The sequence below is a fragment of the Hyla sarda genome, chromosome 7 (assembly GCF_029499605.1).
Source record: "Hyla sarda isolate aHylSar1 chromosome 7, aHylSar1.hap1, whole genome shotgun sequence".
Taxonomy (NCBI): domain Eukaryota; kingdom Metazoa; phylum Chordata; class Amphibia; order Anura; family Hylidae; genus Hyla; species Hyla sarda.
Window position 1 is genome coordinate 87,607,684 of NC_079195.1, and position 18,150 is coordinate 87,625,833.

General features: G+C 41.0%; 1 protein-coding gene across 2 annotated transcripts in view; it reads left to right on the forward strand.

Annotated features, from left to right (window-relative positions):
* Window positions 1-16,901, forward strand: part of UBE2D1 (ubiquitin conjugating enzyme E2 D1) — a 33,655-nt gene extending 16,754 nt beyond the window's left edge. For both annotated transcript variants that reach the window (XM_056529954.1, XM_056529955.1), the window contains exons 2-7: window positions 4,731-4,794; window positions 5,062-5,093; window positions 7,793-7,870; window positions 10,997-11,102; window positions 14,284-14,377; window positions 15,537-16,901. In XM_056529954.1, the coding sequence (XP_056385929.1) occupies window positions 4,731-4,794; window positions 5,062-5,093; window positions 7,793-7,870; window positions 10,997-11,102; window positions 14,284-14,377; window positions 15,537-15,585 (423 nt within the window). In that variant the 3' untranslated portion in view covers window positions 15,586-16,901. The remainder of the gene's footprint in view (window positions 1-4,730; window positions 4,795-5,061; window positions 5,094-7,792; window positions 7,871-10,996; window positions 11,103-14,283; window positions 14,378-15,536) is intronic.
* The last annotated feature ends 1,249 nt before the right edge of the window (window positions 16,902-18,150 follow it).

The following is an 18,150-nucleotide window of genomic DNA, read 5'->3' on the forward strand; positions in this document are numbered from 1 at the left end:
TACTTATCTGCTAGAGTAAAGAGAGTAGGGATTCTTATTCTTATTCTTAAGAAAAAAATAAGTTTACTTTTTAACTTTGCACAGTTTTTTGGGGGGAATTTCAATCAAGCAAGTAATACTTTATCCATAATGAGTGAAAAGGCAAAAACCAGATGGAACTGTACACACATACGGTTCTGTATGGATCCCATTGACTCCCATGTTAAAAAAAAGTATACGTTTCAATACGGTTTTTCACCTGGACCAAAAACCATGGTAGGCTACGGTTTTGGGTACGGGAAAAAAGACTGACAAAACCGTACAGGATGCAGAATGGACACAACCGGATGCATCTTTTGGCATACGGTTCCGTACGGTTTTCAAATTGAAAACGTATACGTGAACTGTGTTGCAAAAATGTGGTGTGAACCTAACCTTATTCATGGATGCTAGTAGTTATTCAGAACAAGAGGCCTATGTGGGGCATTCCAATCTTAAAAAAGAAAGGGGTTACCAAAGACCATTGAGGTCTGTCAAAGGATTGATTAAACGATTGTGGTTGTCATGAACTGCATGACTTGTGCAAATGTAAATCTGCAGGCCATTCTTACCATTGTGGAATTATTGTAGGAATGTTTTTTTTTTTTTCCCCCACCCATATACCTGAGCTGCAATGTCAATTTTTAGTCGCTTTTGTGCTATGTGATTCCAGTCCTTTAGAATTGCTTTTGGGAAATATATACTCCCCGTCATGGTTCTTGTGCTCTCCACTTGGCTCCAGGCAGCACTATGACTACACATCATGACTAGATCAATGCAGAGAGAACCGCAAGGTTCCCCAAGATAGTTATTACTCCTGTCCATAATGCTTGCCCAGGTGAAATCCACACAATTTGTGTGCAGTCTTCTGCAGTATGTGAATACAGCGTCTGTACTGTATCAAATCCATGTTTTTCTTTGTGGAAGTATTCCCCATGAGTTCACAGTAGTCATGAATCCCTGTTCACATAAAGCTTTCTATGAAAACATTGCCGCCTATGGTTGGCCCCTTCGTGATACGAATCTCAGCCATCTGTAGGAGTTCGGCACTGCATATATTTTCAGGCTTCATGTGTTGGCTGTAAAGTGTGAAGCCGCTAATAGCTTTTTTCCCACCTCACTGCTTATAGATGTGAAATGTCATGCAGTCTTTTGGTTATATTTTCCTTTTTTTGGATGTATTACACGATCAGAGAGCTGGAAAGAAACAATAGTCTGAGGTTTCCTAGGTTTACCATGAGATTTTTCTTAAGAGTCCTTTTAGTAAATCTGTGAATTATAAAATGTATCGTATTGTATTTTACTATTGGAGGTTGAAATTTCAGGTCTACAAGGCTTCTGGGTTGGTTCCCAATGATAAAAAGCTTCTGTGCTCTGGGAGTTCAATGTAGATGTTCTACAAGTCCTTAAGTCAGGCCCCATTCAACGTGAATAAGAGCAATAAAGAGGTGTGTGCTGGTCCACACCCAATATTACATATAAAAGTGGTCTTTTAGGTGGGTATGCATAATAAATGGTGGAACTAAATATGCCCTTTTTTCTCTCTAAGAAACAGGAATGTTTGTGTATATAAGGGGTAATTCTGTGTTTAGGTTCTCGGGTTTTGAGAAACATTGCAGTGTGACTGTGCAGTGTTCAAAAAACTAGAAGCTACCCTCGTCTTGGGCCCCCAGAAAAATTCTGGAAGATTCTTGCTTTATAGCGAAGTATGTTGATTTATTCCTGTTTACTTATTTTTATCTTGATGCTTTGTTTTTGCCTTTTATCACTCCCCTGAACTAGATCTATTCACTTAGCTATTATTAAAGCCATATACAGTGGGGCAAAAAAGTATTTAGTCAGCCACCAATTGTGCAAGTTCTTTCACTTAAAAAGATGAGAGGCCTGTAATTTCCATCATAGGTATACCTCAACTATAAGAGACATAATGAGAAAAAAAAATCCATAAAATCACATTGTCTGATTTTTAAAGCATTTATTTGCAAATTATGGTGGAAAATAAGTATTTGGTCAATAGCAAAAGTTAATCTGAATACTTTGTTATATACCCTTTGTTAGCAATGACAGAGGTCAAACGTTTTCTGTAAGTCTTCACATGGCTTTCACACACTGTTGATGGTATTTTTGCTCATTCAGCAGTGATGTTTTGGGGCTCTCGCTGGGCCACACAGACTTTCAACTCCCTCCAAAGGTTTTCCATGGGGTTGAGATCTGGAGACTGGCTAGGCCACTCCAGGACCTTGAAATGCTTCTTACGAAGCCACTCCTTCATTGCCCGGGCGGTGTGTTTGGATCATTGTCATGCTGAAAGACCCAGCCATGTTTAATCTTCAATGCCCTTGCCCCATTCATTCTTTCCTTTTACATGAATCAGTCATCCTGGTCCCTTGGCAGAAAAACAGCCCCAAAGCATGATATTTCCACCCCCATGATTCACAGTAGATATGGTGTTCTTTGGATGCAACTCAGCATTCTTTCTCCTCCAAACAGAAGTTGAGTTTTTACCAAAAAGTTCTACTTTGGTTTCATCTGACCATATGACATTCTCCCAATCCTCTTCTGGATCATCCAAATGCTCTCTAGCAAACTCCAGACAGGCCCAGATATGTACTGACTTAAGCAGGGGGACACGTCTAGCACTGCATGATTTGAGTCCCTGGCGACGTAGTGTGTTACTGATGGTAGCCTTTGTTACTTTGGTCCCAGCTCTCTGCAGGTCATTAACTAGGTCCCCCGTGTGGTTCTGGGATTTTTGCTCACAGTTCTTGTGATCATTTTGAAACCACGGGGTGAGATATTGGGTGAAGCCCCAAATCGAGGGAGATTATCAGTGGTCTTGTATGTCTTCCATTTTCTAATAATTGCTCCCACAGTTGATTTCTTCACACCAAGCTGCTTGCCTATTGCAGATTCAGTCTTCCCAGCCTGGTGCAGGTCTTCAGTTTTGTTTCTGGTGTCCTTGGCCAGCTCTTTTGGTCTTGGCCATAGTGGAGTTTGGAGTGTGACTGTTTGAGGTTGTGGACAGGTGTCTTTTATACTGATAACAAGTTCAAACAGGTGCCATTAATACAGGTAACGAGTGGAGGACAAAGGAGACTCTTAAAGAAGAAGTTACAGGTCTGGGAGAGCCAGAAATCTTGCTTCTTTGTAGGTGATCAAATACTTATTTTCCACCATAATTTGCAAATCAATTCTTTAACCCCTTAAGGACTTAAGGGTTTTTCCGTTTTTGACTTTCGTTTTTTCCTCCTTACCTTTTTAAAATCATAACCCTTTCAATTTTCCACCTAAAAATCCATATTATGGCTTATTTTTTGCATCGCCAATTCTACTTTGCAGTGACATTAGTCATTTTACCCAAAAATGCACGGCGAAACGGAAAAAAAATCATTGTGAGACAAAATCGGAAAAAAAACGCCATTTTGTAACTTTTGGGGGCTTCCGTTTCTACGCAGTGCATATTTCGGTAAAAATTACACCTTATCATTATTCTGTAGGTCCATACGGTTAAAATGATACCCTACTTATATAGGTTTGATTTTGTCGCACTTCTGGAAAAAATCCTAACTACATGCAGGAAAATTTATACGTTTAAAAATTTCATCTTCTGACCCCTATAACTTTTTTATTTTTCCACGTACGGGGCGGTATGAGGACTCATTTTTTGCGCCGTGATCTGAAGTTTTTATCGGTATGATTTTTTTTTTTGATCGGACTTTTTGATCACTTTTTATTCATTTTTTAATGGTATAAAAAGTGACCAAAATACGCTTTTTTGGACTTTGGAATTTTTTTGCGCGTACGCCATTGACCATACGGTTTAATTAATGATATATTTTTATAGTTCGGACATTTACGCACGCGGCGATACCACATATGTTTTTTTTTTTTGTTAGTTTTTTTTACACTGTTTTATTTTTTTATGGGAAAAGGGAGGTGATTCAAACTTTTATTAGGGAAGGGGTTAAATGACCTTTATTAACACTTTTTTTTAAACATTTTTTTTGCAGTGTTTTAGGTCCTATAACACTGCACACACTGATCTTTTACACAGATCACAGGCGTGTATTAACATGCCTGTGATCAGTGTTATCGGGGCTTGACTGCTCCTGCCTGGATTGACTGCTCCTGCCAGTCATTCGCCGATCGGACACCGAGGAGGCAGGTAAGGGCCCTCCCGGTGTCCGGTCAGCTGTTCGGGACGCCGCGATTTTACCGCAGCGGTCCCGAACAGCCCGACTGAGCAGCCGGGTCACTTTCACTTTCACTTTAGAAGCGGCGGCTTTGACCTCTGCTTCTAAAGGGTTAATACCGCACATCACCGCGATCGGCGATGTGTGGTATTAGCAGCGGGTCCCGGCCGTTGATGAGCGCCGGGACCGACGCGATATGATGCGGGATTGCGGCGCGATTCCGCTTCATATAGTGGGAGCCGGCGCAGGACATAAATATACATCCTGCATCGTTAAGGGGTTAAAAATCAGACAATGTGATGTTATGGATTTTTTTTTTCATTAGGTCTCTCATAGTTGATACCTATGATGAAAATTACAGGCCTCTCATCTTCTTAAGTGGTAGAACTTGCACAATTGATGGCTGACTAAATACTTTTTTTTCCCACTGTAAAAGCAAAGAGAAAAGGGGAACGGGATGACAAACCTACAATTTGTGTGAATAAGTCTTCAGGTTTTTATTTTTTCCCCCTCTTCTAGGAGTTAACTGACCTGCAGCGTGACCCCCCTGCTCAGTGCTCAGCAGGACCAGTTGGAGATGACTGTAAGTTGAATACAATTTGCTGTATTTTTTATTAATATTTATGCTCTATGGAGGAATCGCAAAACTTTTGCAAAGGAAAAGTTGGCCAGTTGCCCATAGCAACCAATCAGATTGTTTGTTTCTTATTTTTGCAAAGGCCTCTGAATAAAATAAGTGATCTAATTGGTTCCTATGGGCCACTGGTCCACTTTTACTCTGCACAGCTTTTGATAAATCCTCCCTATGTGCTTTGGTAATTTTATTTTATTTTTTTTCTCTTTTCTGTAGTGTTTCACTGGCAAGCAACAATTATGGGACCTGTAAGTATGCATGGACACCGGACCTGTAGAGCAGTCCTGGTGCTGCCCCTCAGTGCCCCAGTGAAGTACATAACTGTAACGTGTTGGCATACAACAATATCTAGCAGTTTTTTTATCTCAGGGATTCCATGTGAAAACAAGTAAATGCGGTATATTATGGACCCAGGGATTCAGAGAGATCTGTTATGTTAGGCTGATGTTACATATGGTAATGTAATGCATATGAGAAATGTATACAAAAAACAAACAGAAAGTTATCAATGTAATGAAGATAACACTTTCTGCAAGCTTCTGCCTCATCAACACAGAGATATGGGGGATATTTATCAAAACCTGTGCAGTGGAAAAGTTGACCAGTTGCCCTAATAACCAATCAGATACTTAATATTAGATTAAAAATGGCTTTAAAAATTTAATAAGTTAAACCTGGTTAACTTTTCCTCTGCACAGGTTTGGATCCCTTTACACATGGTGCTTATTTGGACTCTTACCCTGTTTCCCAGTGAACTTGATGAGGGTCACTAACTTTTCAAAGAGAAAATTGCCTCTTTCACTACTTATATGCTCCCCCCAAACCCCAGTTTCGCTATTCATTCTGAAAATCTGCTAAGATACAAGACAGACTTTCATCTCACTTAAGGGTTCAGATTAAAGGGGGTACTCCGGCAAAACATTTTTTTAATCAATTGATGCCAGAAAGTTTAACAGATTTATAAATTACTTCTATTTAAAAATCTTAATCCTTCCAGTACTTATCAGCTGCTGTATGCTCCACAGGAAGCTTTTTTTTTTTTTTCTTTTTGAATTTCCTTTTTCTGACCACAGTACTCTCTGCTGACACATCTGTCCATATCAGGAACTGTCCAGAACAGGATAGGTTTGCTATGGGGATTTGCTTGTACTCTGGACAGTTCCTAAAATGGACAGAGGTGTCAGCAGAGAGCACTGTGGTCAGACAGAAAGAACTTCCTGTGGAGTATACAGCAGCTAAGTACTGGAAGGATTAAGATTTTTAAATAGAAGTAATTTACTAATCTGTTTAACTTTCTGGCACCAGTTGATATAGATATATATAGATATATAGATATATAGATATATATATATATATATATATATATATATATATATATATATATATACAGAAGAATGCAGCAGCACACTGCCAGCACAAGGATATAGGTGAAACATGAATATGCAGTTAAAACATGGAGAGCTATACAGCTATGGTGTAATAGATGCAGATGTGAAACTATGAGATAGTGAGGCACTTGGCTCGCAAATTTGTCTCCGCCGGCGGTCAAATAGCTTGGACCATCCCACCGCGATGAGGTGGCCTCATTGGGACGGACCCTACACTGTGAATATGCCTCTGTGTGAACAGTTCAGTAAGCATGGCAGGATCTGGAACATCCAAGACACCTTATATACACACCTGATAGAGGTGGGTGGGGTGCAAGGCCAACATGGAGGTAGACACTCATATATATATATATATATATATATATATATATATATATATATAATTTCCCCAGCGGAATACCCCTTTAAATGCTACCCATATAACTATGAAGAGGAGGAGGTGGCATTGGGGGGGTCGAGTAAGGCAGAAAGAGTCTCGAGACATGGCTGAAACCTCTAGTTAGCTTAATATGTAATATCTATAATGTTCTCCATGCTGCTTCTGCTTCTCAGGGTGACTAGAGATCTAGCGGGGCAGGATCTCCTCTTCAGTGAGTGCCATGTATGGGAGACAACATATCAGCTAGTCTGGTGAAAATGAATAGAAAGCACAGAAATAGTGTGACTTCTCACATACACTTATGACAGCAGTTTTGTGATAGCTAAGGGACGCCTGGTCCTTTTTTCAACTGTGGTATACATTAGGAAGACTTCTCAGAGTAAACCTGACAAAAGGGCTCTAAAATGTCACTACTGGCATATGTTGCAAATAAGGTACCATTGAAAAAAAAAGTGTATTGCCATATATTGTTCCCCCCCAGTGGCCCCTTGTTTAGGAAACTGCAGTCTGCTATAGTTTACAATATAGGTGAAAAAAAGGAAGCCCAACGAAGGCTTAAAGCATATTCTTGGCCTCTGAGCATTTTGGATATGTGTAAAATAACACACAGAATTTTTTCCAATGTATTTGCTGAACATGGGGCTCAGACACAGTGTATACTGAGCCTAAGGAACACTTCTTGTACAGCAACTATCTCACAGCTAGAATTAAGAGGCAACTAATTTGGCAACATTTTTTATCCGGTTGTATTACAATATAGAACAATATGGTTTCAGGAAAATTGAGTGTGTACTTTGTGTTTTATGCTTTTAAAGTGGTGTTCCTATCATAGCCATGTATAATATAGCCACAGAATATGTGATTAGTGTTTGATAGTTACAGGTCCCCCTGCTGGACAGATTTACCTATCTCCAGAATGTGCACAGTTCCCAATTTATTTCTAAATGAGTTATGGAAACATCCAAGCAAGTAGTATCCTCTATATAAATGGATAGAGAGCTGAGCACATGTCACCTGTCCAGTCATGCCATGGAGAATGAGGGTTAAGTAGACTGTAGATGGAGTCAGGACCCCTGAGACTGTCCCCATCTAGTTCGGGTGTGATGGGAGTACTCCTTTCACTTGTGTGTCCCTTGATTATTCACTAATGAGTATATACTGAATACTTTTTTTCCTCTAGTCTGACAGTCCATATCAAGGTGGCGTCTTCTATCTCACAATCCAGTTTCCAACAGATTATCCATTCAAGCCACCAAAGGTATGACCTTTTTGTTCTAGGCATCCACGCATTTCACACCACTGTGTAAACTTCACCAGATGCTGGCTAAACACCTTAATGACTTTCTCCAGTAATATCTCTTTGCTATAAGTCTGCTGACCAGTGGCTTAACTAGTTCTTGCTGTGTTTTTTCCTATGGAGGATGCAAAACGATATGTATGCTACATGCTCCTCTGTGTACAGTCATCTTATGGGTGGGATCACCATTCAAGCTGCGCTGAAGGACAGGGAGCAGAGGGCTGAGCATAATGAGGTGCATGTAGTCATTGGGGCATACGGCATTAACATAGTAACATAGTTCATAAGGTTGAAAAAAGACCAGAGTCCATCAAGTTCAACCTATAACCCTAATAAGTCCCTATTGAGTCCCTACATTGCAAAGTAGCATATCCTCCTTCATGTCTGTGAAAATTAGTCTTAACCCCTTAAGGACCAAGGACGTACCAGTACGTCCTGAGTCCTTTCCCTTTCTATAACGCGAGCCACAACGTAGGGTCTCCTACCTTGCCTCCTGGTGTCCGATCGCCGAATGACTGCTCAGTGCCTGAGATCACTGGTTTCCTATGAGCCCCCTATGGGAGCTATAACACTGCCAAAAAAAGTGAATAAAGATCATTTAACACCTCCCCTAATAAAAGTTTGAATCACCCCCCTTTTCCCATAAAAAAAAAGTGTAAATAAAAATATATGTGGTATTGCCGCGTGCGGAAATGGCTGAATTTTAAAAATATATCGTTAATTAAACCGCAGGGCGCAAAAAAAATTCCAAAGTCCAAAATTGTGTATTTTTGGTCACTTTTTCTATCATGAAAAAATGAATAAAAAGTGATCAACAAGTTTGATCAATACAAAAAGGGTACCGCTAAAAACTTCAGATCACGGCGCAAAAAATGAGCCCTCATACTGACCCATACGCAGAAAAATAAAAAAGTTATAGGGGTCGGAAGATGACAATTTTAAACGTATAAATTTTCCTGCATGTAGTTATGATTTTTTTCAGAAGTACGACAAAATCAAACCTATATAAGTAGGTTATCATTTTAATCGTATGGACCTACAGAATAAAGATAAGGTGCATTTTTACAGAAAAATTTACTGCGTAGAAACAGAAGCCCCCAAAAGTTACAAAATGGCGTTTTTGTTTTTTTCTTCAATTTTGTCCTACAATGAATTTATTTTTTTCCCGTTTCGCCGTAGATTTTTGGGTAAAATGACTGATGTCCCTGCAAAGTAGAATTGGTGGCGCAAAAAATAAGCCATAATATGGATTTTTAGGTGCAAAATTGAAAGGGTTATGATTTTTTAAAGGTAAGGATGAAAAAACGAAAGTGCAAAAACTGAAAACCCCCTGGTCCTTAAGGGGTTAAATGTGTCCCACATCATATGCTAATGAGGCTGAAGTAGTCATCAGGGTGTACGGCATTGCTAAGTAGTCACAACATCCTGGTCTGTAATCAAGGCTGCTTAGGTGTGATTGGGCTCAAGCTCACCAAGAATCTGCTTCATGCCCAGGGGTATCGCTACTTTTGTGCATGTGCAAGTTTTCAGTAAAGAGTGGTGACATTGGCTCTGTCCAGGCTGTGAATCATGCCTGAGTAGGCATTATTAGAGCCCAAGACATACCCTGACGACTACTTTGGCCTTATTAGCATATATGGCGAGGAACTTCCAAGACTTATGTACTTCCCTAATGCATAAATTAAAGGGGTACTCCACTGGCCAGCGTTCGTAACATTTTGTTCCGAACACTGTGTGCGGTGGTCGGCCACGCCCCCTCGTGATGTCATGCCACTTGCAATAGACTTGCAATGAGAGGGTTTGGAATAATGTCATGAGGGGGCGTGGGCAACCCCCGCAGCGCACACAGCATTCGGAACAAAATGATCCAAGCGCTGTCCAGTGGAGTACCCCTTTAAGGGGAATATCCGGATATGGCCTGGGACTCATTTAAGACTCTTTCCTGCAGTAACGCGACACCATGAGCTACTTCGGCGCTCCGGGACAATTCCCTGCATTCCTGTCACTACAGGATCGAATTGATGGTACTGCTCAGCATCACAAACTGGTTCTCCTATACAATTTACTGGGACTGATGCCTATGTACAGGGATGCCCCCCGAATAGGATGACCCAGCAGCGATGTGATACTCATGAGCATAACTGCATAGAGGAGTACTTATAGGAGTGCATCTGTGATGCACCCTAATGGTATCCATTACTAATAACTACATCTGGTGGCACTAGGTCCCCCTGATGAAGTCCCCACGTTTGTTAAAACCGTTTGTGTGGACAGAAACGCGTTGGGAACATGTGCATAGATTGCCCATTGCCGTCCTGATAGTATGCACTCCGAGTATCCATAAGGAATGCATGTTCTGTCTTTAGGGACAGTGATTAGATTCTTTTGCTTACCTGTATCCTCTTTTCTCCTTAATTTGGAGCCATGTACTTAATTATACTTATTTTTGTCTCCACTATTATTTTGGGTATTTAAACACTGTTTGGTGATTTAATATGCTCAAATAAATTGTACATTTTAACGACACCCCTTAGTTTATAATTTGGTTATACTGCAGTAATGCAGACGAGGAGGATATTCGGACTTGGTAAGAAGCCTTATTTTACCCTATATAGCGTATTGCCATCAGTTATATAGTGTAAAACCTGGTGACAGGTTCGCTTAAACCATACTACGAAAAGTAGCTGACATATATATATAACCGTATAAACCAACTATAGAAACAAATGCTTGGCCAAGCAGACATTGCAACAAAAAAATTATATACTTTATTAATTCACCAATATAATTCAAAGCATGTGGATTAAAAACTGATAAATGTAAAAGCTAAGAACAAGGTGGGTAAACAGGATCTCGTAATGTTGCTAAGCCAAGTACACCCGAAAAAAGCTACCTCAAAGTCCTCCAAAGCTATGATACCCTGTGCTGTATTTTTTAGGACATTGTTAGAGATATATCATGTACCTAACTAGGGTACAAGAATTTATGACTCTGATGTCAGTTCTTTTCTCTCTATTTTGTAGAGCCCAAGTGTTTTTGTATTTTCTTCGTCACTGATTACTTATGTTTGTTTTTTTTCCTGACCAGGTTGCATTCACAACAAAAATATATCATCCAAATATAAACAGCAATGGAAGCATTTGCCTTGATATCTTGAGGTCACAGTGGTCTCCTGCACTGACTATATCTAAAGGTAAATGGCTGATTAATTTTGTCACCTGTTAGTCCATAGTTCTTCAGGCTTTCCTTTTGCAAATGTTATTAGTATTGACAAACGTAATTTTTTTTTTCTTTTTTTGTCAAGAGGAAAAGGCCAAGCACAACTATAGTTAAATGAGCACTCTTGAGTGCTAAGGGGGGTGTGTGCAGCCTTAGCCAATCATAGCTCATCTCACACACTGTACTGCTCTGGGATGTGTGTAGCAGAGTGAGGGAGGAAGTTCTCCCCTGTATGGCTTCAGATGATGTTATGCCTGCTGGGTAATGCCCCTTCCCAGTCTTTGAATCTGACTGAGACTGAGCAGAAAATACAGAGCAGAAAATACAGAGCAATATCAAGGTAGAAAACTAAAAAAAAGGAGGAGTAGGAACTTGCAGGTAGAGGATAAAAAAAATACTTGGACCATAACCTCCCTCTTGCTAATGGGTAATGGTTTCTTTGCCTTTATCTTCCTGTCCCTAAGATCTAAAACACTTTTTTATTTTTCCATCAACAGAGACATATGAGGGTTATTTTTTGCAGGTTGTACTTTTTAATGGCACCCTCCCATTTACCGTAATATTAAATATATATTTGTGGGTGAAATTTTTAAAAAATTTACAATTTTGTGGGGCATTCTATTGATATAAAAAATGTTTTTAACTAACTTGAGTGTTAATTTTGTGCTGCAGGTAAGTTTCGATTATGATACCAAGTAACTATTACAACTTCAAAACAGATATATAAAAAAAAAAAAACAACAACTTTGCATCACCATATTCTGACCCTCCCCTATAACTGTTTTTGCAGGCTGAGAGTATTATGTTGTGTTTTTATTTTATTTTATTTTTTTATATTTATTTTTTTAGTTAAAATTTAACTTTTTAGGTTGCTTTTTGCTGTCCACTCAGGAAGCAACACTGACAATCAATTTCACATGCTGTTGTGCAAATGGCACAAACAGGTGGAAATTATAGGCAATTAGCAAGACACCCCCAATAAAGGAGTGGATCTGCAGGTGGTGACCACAGACCACTTCTCTGTTCCTATGCTTCCTGGCTGATGTTTGGGTCACTTTTTAATGCTGGCGGTGCTTTCACTTTTGTGCAATAATTCCCAACCCCAGTGTTCTGTTGAGAACTGCCAGGGGTTCCGCGGGCTCCAGCAGGTAATTTTTTATTTATATTTATTTATGTAATTAATGAGAGGGAATCTACAACCCACACAAGTGGCTCAGGTAGTGCAGCTCATCCAGGATGGCACATCAATGTGAGCTGTGGCAAGAAGGTTTGCTGTCTGTCAGCGTAGTGTCCAGAGCATGGAGGCGCTACCAGGAGACAGGCCAGTACATCAGGAGACGTGGAGGAGGCCATAGGAGGGCAACAACCCAGCAGCAGGACCGCTTCCTCTGCCTTTGTGCAAGGTGTAGCACTGCCAGAGCCTTGCAAAATTACCTCCAGCAGGCCACAAATGTGCATGTGTCCACTCAAACGGTCAGAAACATACTCCATGAGGGTGGTATGAGGGCCCAATGTCCACAGGTGGGGGTTATGCTTACAGCCCAACACTGTGCAGGACGTTTGGCATTTGCCAGTGAACTCCAAGATTGGCAATTTCGCCACTGGTGCCCTGTGCTCTTCACAGATGAAAGCAGGTTCACACTGAGCACGTGACAGAGTCTGGAGACACCGTGGAGAACGTTCTGCTGCCTTCAACAATGGTGTGGGGTGGCATTTCTTTCGGGGGGGCGCCCTCCATATGCTTGCTAGAGGTAGTCTGACTGCCATTAGGATGTGAGATCCTCAGACCCCTTGTGAGAACATATGCTGGTGCGGTTGGCCCTGGGTTCCTCCTAATGCAAGACAATGCTAGACCTCATGTGGCTGGAGTGTGTCAGCAGTTCCTGCAAGAGGAAGGCATTGATGCTACGGACTGCCCCCCCCCCCCCCCCCATTCCCCCAGACCGGAATCCAATTGAACACATCTGGGACATCATGTTTCGCTCCATTCACCATCGCCATGTTGCACCACAGACTGTTCAGGAGTTGGCAGATGCTTTAGTCCAGGTCTGGGAGGACATCCCTCGGGAGACCATCCATCACCTCATCAGGAGCATGTCCAGGTATTGTAGGGAGGTCATACGGGCACGTGGAGGCCACACACACTACGGAGCCTCATTTTGACTTGTTTTAAGGACATTACATAAAAAGTTGAATGAGCCTGTAGTGTGGTTTTCTACTTTGATTTTGAGTGTGACTCCATATCCAGACCTCCATGGGTTGATGCATTTGATTTCCATTGATAATTTTTGTGTGATTTTGTTGTCAGCACATTCAACTATGTAAAGACGAAAGTATTTCATACGATTAGTTCATTCATTCAGATCCTCGATGTGTTATCTTAGTGTTCCCTTTATTTTTTTGAGTAGTGTATATCCACACACCAGTTTTGTCGCAGATACTTCATGGCTGTCCTATTCATCTTAATGGGGCTTGAAGAAATCCATGCACATGCTACAGAAACACTAGATGCGTTTTTCAGTTGCAGGAATTCTGTAACAAATCTGCAGTGTGCGCACATACACAGTGCTGTAACAGGACTGCCATAGAAGGACATCCCCATTTATTTTTCTCATATAAGTTTGTGCTCCGGACACTTATGAAGTATATTTGGCTGGTTCCCGTTTAAATGTAATGTTGTTCCTTTTGTTGAGGATGAAGCTTGAAGTAAATGTTTGTAAAGACTCCATTTAGCAATGTGCACACCATAGCAGCCAAGCAGGTACAATGCATCTACTGTCTAATGCACCACTTTAATAACATAGAAACACTGTATACAGGGGCCTCTATGATATGAAAGAAAAAAAGGTTACTTTGAGCCAAGAACTCAAAGGATAAGGCTACTAGAAGCATTGTTCATGCAGAAATATACTGTACCTGACATCCTGCTGAAATGGACATTTTGAGGGAAGATTGGTCTTAGTTTCTGTCAGCCATTCAGTATTGTGGAGACCTCATAGTTATGTTGTTTGACTGACAGGTAGCAGCTCACAATGCTCTCTCCAAATTTCCTTTTAAGATGGACTCCAAGCATTGTGTACACAGACTGATACACTGTTTTGTAGCATACAGTAAATACAACGGTGTTATACTTCTTTTTTTTTTTTCTCTTCCAGTTTTGTTGTCTATATGCTCCCTACTCTGTGATCCCAACCCAGATGACCCTTTAGTACCAGACATTGCACAGATCTACAAGACAGACAAGGAAAAGTAAGTTTTCTTTTAACTATTTTTCTTAGCAAGTTTTAATCATAACAACGTTGCTATTGTATTACATTCCTGAGTCACTGCTTTGGAGATAATCGTTGTTTGTTTGCTGACCTACATGACTTTTATACTTTTAATATGCTTCTGTTAGCTACTGTTAGTTACTACTGATCCTGTAGCTAAGCTGTGCCTTTATACATAAGAAATCCCCTTCCCTTTCCCCAGCTGCTGCATGTAATGATTTAACCTCTTAATAACGTTATCTATTTTGGCCTTAAAGGAGTTATCCAGTATAAGGCTGCATTCACGTCACCTTTTGCCCATACAGCTGCCGGATCCAGCTGGGAAATTTCAAAACCGGGCGCTCCCGTATCCCAGGACCGGCGCCGAATCTCATTCACTAAAATGAGTTGACTGGAGTCAGATAGTAACTCCAGTCAGCTCATTTTTGCCCTGTATCCAGTTTCTTGAACGGAGTTAAAACTGTAGTATCCCACGGTTTTAAGTCCGGTCACGAAACCGGATACAGGGCGAAAATGTATCTGACTCCTGTCGGCTCACTCAAATGAATGAGATGCGGGCCAGGTCTGGCTGCGGTACTGGAGCACCTGGTTTTCACATCTCCCTGCCGGATCCGGTCAACGTATGAAAGAAATTTGGTGTGAATGCACCCTATCAAAAGTTATTAGCACTAAAAGTGAGGTCAAATTTGAAAAATGGGCCTTGGTCCTTTAACGAAGTCCGCTGGATAGGGGACAAGTGTCAGATCACGGATCGACCACTGGGACCCCCACGATCTCCCACCCGGCACCCCGGCTCTCTGTATAATTCAAGTGTGTCAACCACGGCACGAAGCTGTGGCCAACATGCCTCCTCCATGTAACTCTACGGGAGTGCCGGAGATACAGCGTTTGCCAGGCTATTGCTCTTGAGCAGCTGGGCTCCGCCTCCTTGACACTTTTCTAAGAAATAGGCTATTTTATTATTTTGGTAACCACGATCAGCTCAAGGTACAGTTTGATTTTATACCCTAAAAGATAATCAACAGTATCTGTGTGTGTCGGATCTCAGTTACTATGACATAATAGTTGTAGCTCTTGAAATGTCAAAATGCTCAGTTATATTAAGTTTTATATGAAATTCCCCTCTTTTCTCATTACAGATACAACAGAATAGCAAAAGACTGGACTCAGAGATATGCAGGCGTGTGAAGCCATCATTTCATATAGTCCGTGTACTGTACATTCTAGGCTTTTCAAGATTAGAGCAATCCCGGGCACAGTTTACTGTTCCAGATGCCGAAAAAGCATTTTTGAGTTTCATTTAAATACTTCTTCAGAAGTTCCAAAATATGTATCAATATCAGTCAAGGAGGATTCTCACTTATTATATTAGGGTCCATTAGACTGGCAACTTGAAGTGATACCGGTTTCATATTGAGACTAACAGTATCATTGACTCGGAGTCATTGCCTCGTATACTTCCTTGCTGTGCTCCCCTATTCTTTAGTATAGAGCAGAATGTTGGATTCCTGTTGCCTCAATTATTTACAGTTCCTTATGCTTCTTATTGACCTGAATAACAGTCATCTGGATTATAGAGGAACTATGTTCTGGAGAAATGGCGCTTTATGAAGTGTAATAGAAAAATGCTCTCCATCATTTATGCTGCTTGTATCTTTAAAAAGAAAATCATAATGGTTGGCTTACTTCAAGAATCCAAAGGTTTGAAATCTGATGAGAGGGATTGAGGAGGAACCAGTGTTTGTCTGAAAGGAAAAGCTAATTACATTGATCTTGCAATGTGCAGCTTATCTTTGAAGCCATGTACTTGGATGCTGCAGTGTAAATGAACCAAGGCAATGCCTCCTCTGAGATGTACAATCCTCTCAGTCGGCAAGAATCCGGCACAGTCCCTCTTAAACTCTCCCCCACTATATTAATGCACCTGCAAGGGCAGCATAAGCTGTACTAGCAGTGTGTGACTATCGTGTGTAACGGGAGGTGGTGCTCACGAATAGAAACCCAGCATTAGAACAAACTCGTGGTCAGAAAGAACGTCGAAGCACTCACCTGGTACGCACTTGCTTCTGCGGGGGGACTGACTAAGTGCGAGGAGCGCGATACGGACCGTCTCCCACCGGCAGAAACCACCCGTCCCAGATACACCTGTTCACCTCCCCTTTGCATGTTTATCTGTTAAGCATAATAAAGATATTCATCATCTGAAGCAAGTGTGTACCAGGTGAGTGCTCCAAAGTCCTTTCTGACCACGAGTTTCCTCTCTGAGATGTATTTTCACGGTCTAGGTTCTAAAGTCTCATTATTAGAAAGGTGAAACACTTCAGGTGCCAATTCTAATGTACCCTAATTTGTAAATGTGAACATTCTCTTCTAGGTTTGTGTTAAAAATTGTTGGCCTTTAATATTTTTTATTAAATAAATTGATATAGAATGATTTAAGGGGTATCTGGTGGGAAGGTTAGTTTTTTTTTTTTTTTTTTTTTTTTTTTTTTTTTTAAGAACAATGCCCTACAGTATATAAAAATAAATAAATTGATCTATACTTGCCTAAAGTCCTTGGCTGCAATTATCTTACTGAAAGAAAGCGTGACATCGGAGCCCAGTGTGTCTAACTGCCGCTCAGCCAATCGCTGGCCGAGGCGGAACATCGATATGACCAGTGATTGACTGAGCGTCAGTATTAATATCTCTCTGGGCCCAGGCGTCACGCTTTCTCTCAGGAAGAGGATTGCAGTCAGGGACCGGAATAGGACACCAAAGGCACTGTGGGAGCACTGGTGGTATGTAGAGGTTTATTTTTTTATATACTGTAGTATGGGCATTGTTACCGCTTTAATGTATTGTCATAGGTCTGTTCTCAAATAGAGCTCTGAACCTTTGCTCTAGCAAAGCCTGCATTTTTTCATGCCTAAAGCCAGTAGAGATGAGCGAACTTACAGTAAATTCGATTCTTCACGAACTTCTCGGCTCGGCAGTTGATGACTTATCCTGCATAAATTAGTTCAGCTTTCAGGTGCTCCGGTGGGCTCGAAAAGGTGGATACAGTCCTAGGAAAGAGTCTCCTAGGACTGTATCCACCTTTTCCGGCCCATGGGAGCACCTGAAAGCTGAACTAATTTATGCAGGATAAGTCATCAACTGCCAAGCCGAGAAGTTCGTGACGAATTGAATTTACTGTAAGTTCGCTCATCTCTAGCTATCAACATGCAAAGTAGGGAATTTGGCCCATAAGACAATACACTAAATGGAATGTACGCTTTGGCAAAAAAATTATTTTTTTTATCGTCCCAATGCATCTAAAACATAAAAATTTCCTACAACTCCTAAGCAACGCCTTGCCTCCTCTTGGTAACAGACTACAAACGAACTGTGTAGTCTGATCTTGCAGTCTTTTTGGTAACTTACATTTGATAGGGTAACAAAGTAGAGGGTAGATGCAAAGGACTGCAGAATCACACTGCACAGTTTGTAGTCTGTTGCTACGAAGTCACATAGGCCTTCACTGTAGCTGTATATGCAAAACAATAAGAAATTGTTTAAAGGAAATCTGTCACCAGTGTCACCTACACGGTACCTACAGGTAGTGCAGGTGACACTGATGACAACGGTACGTACTTTGTCCCGTTATGGTAATCTCCGTTAAGCTTCAGCTCCGGGCCTGGCTTGGGGCATGGGCGGAGCTTAGTGATTTCACCGCTGCTGGGTCCCACTGCTAGAGAACAGCAGCGGTGACTTCACTAAGCTCTGCCCCAA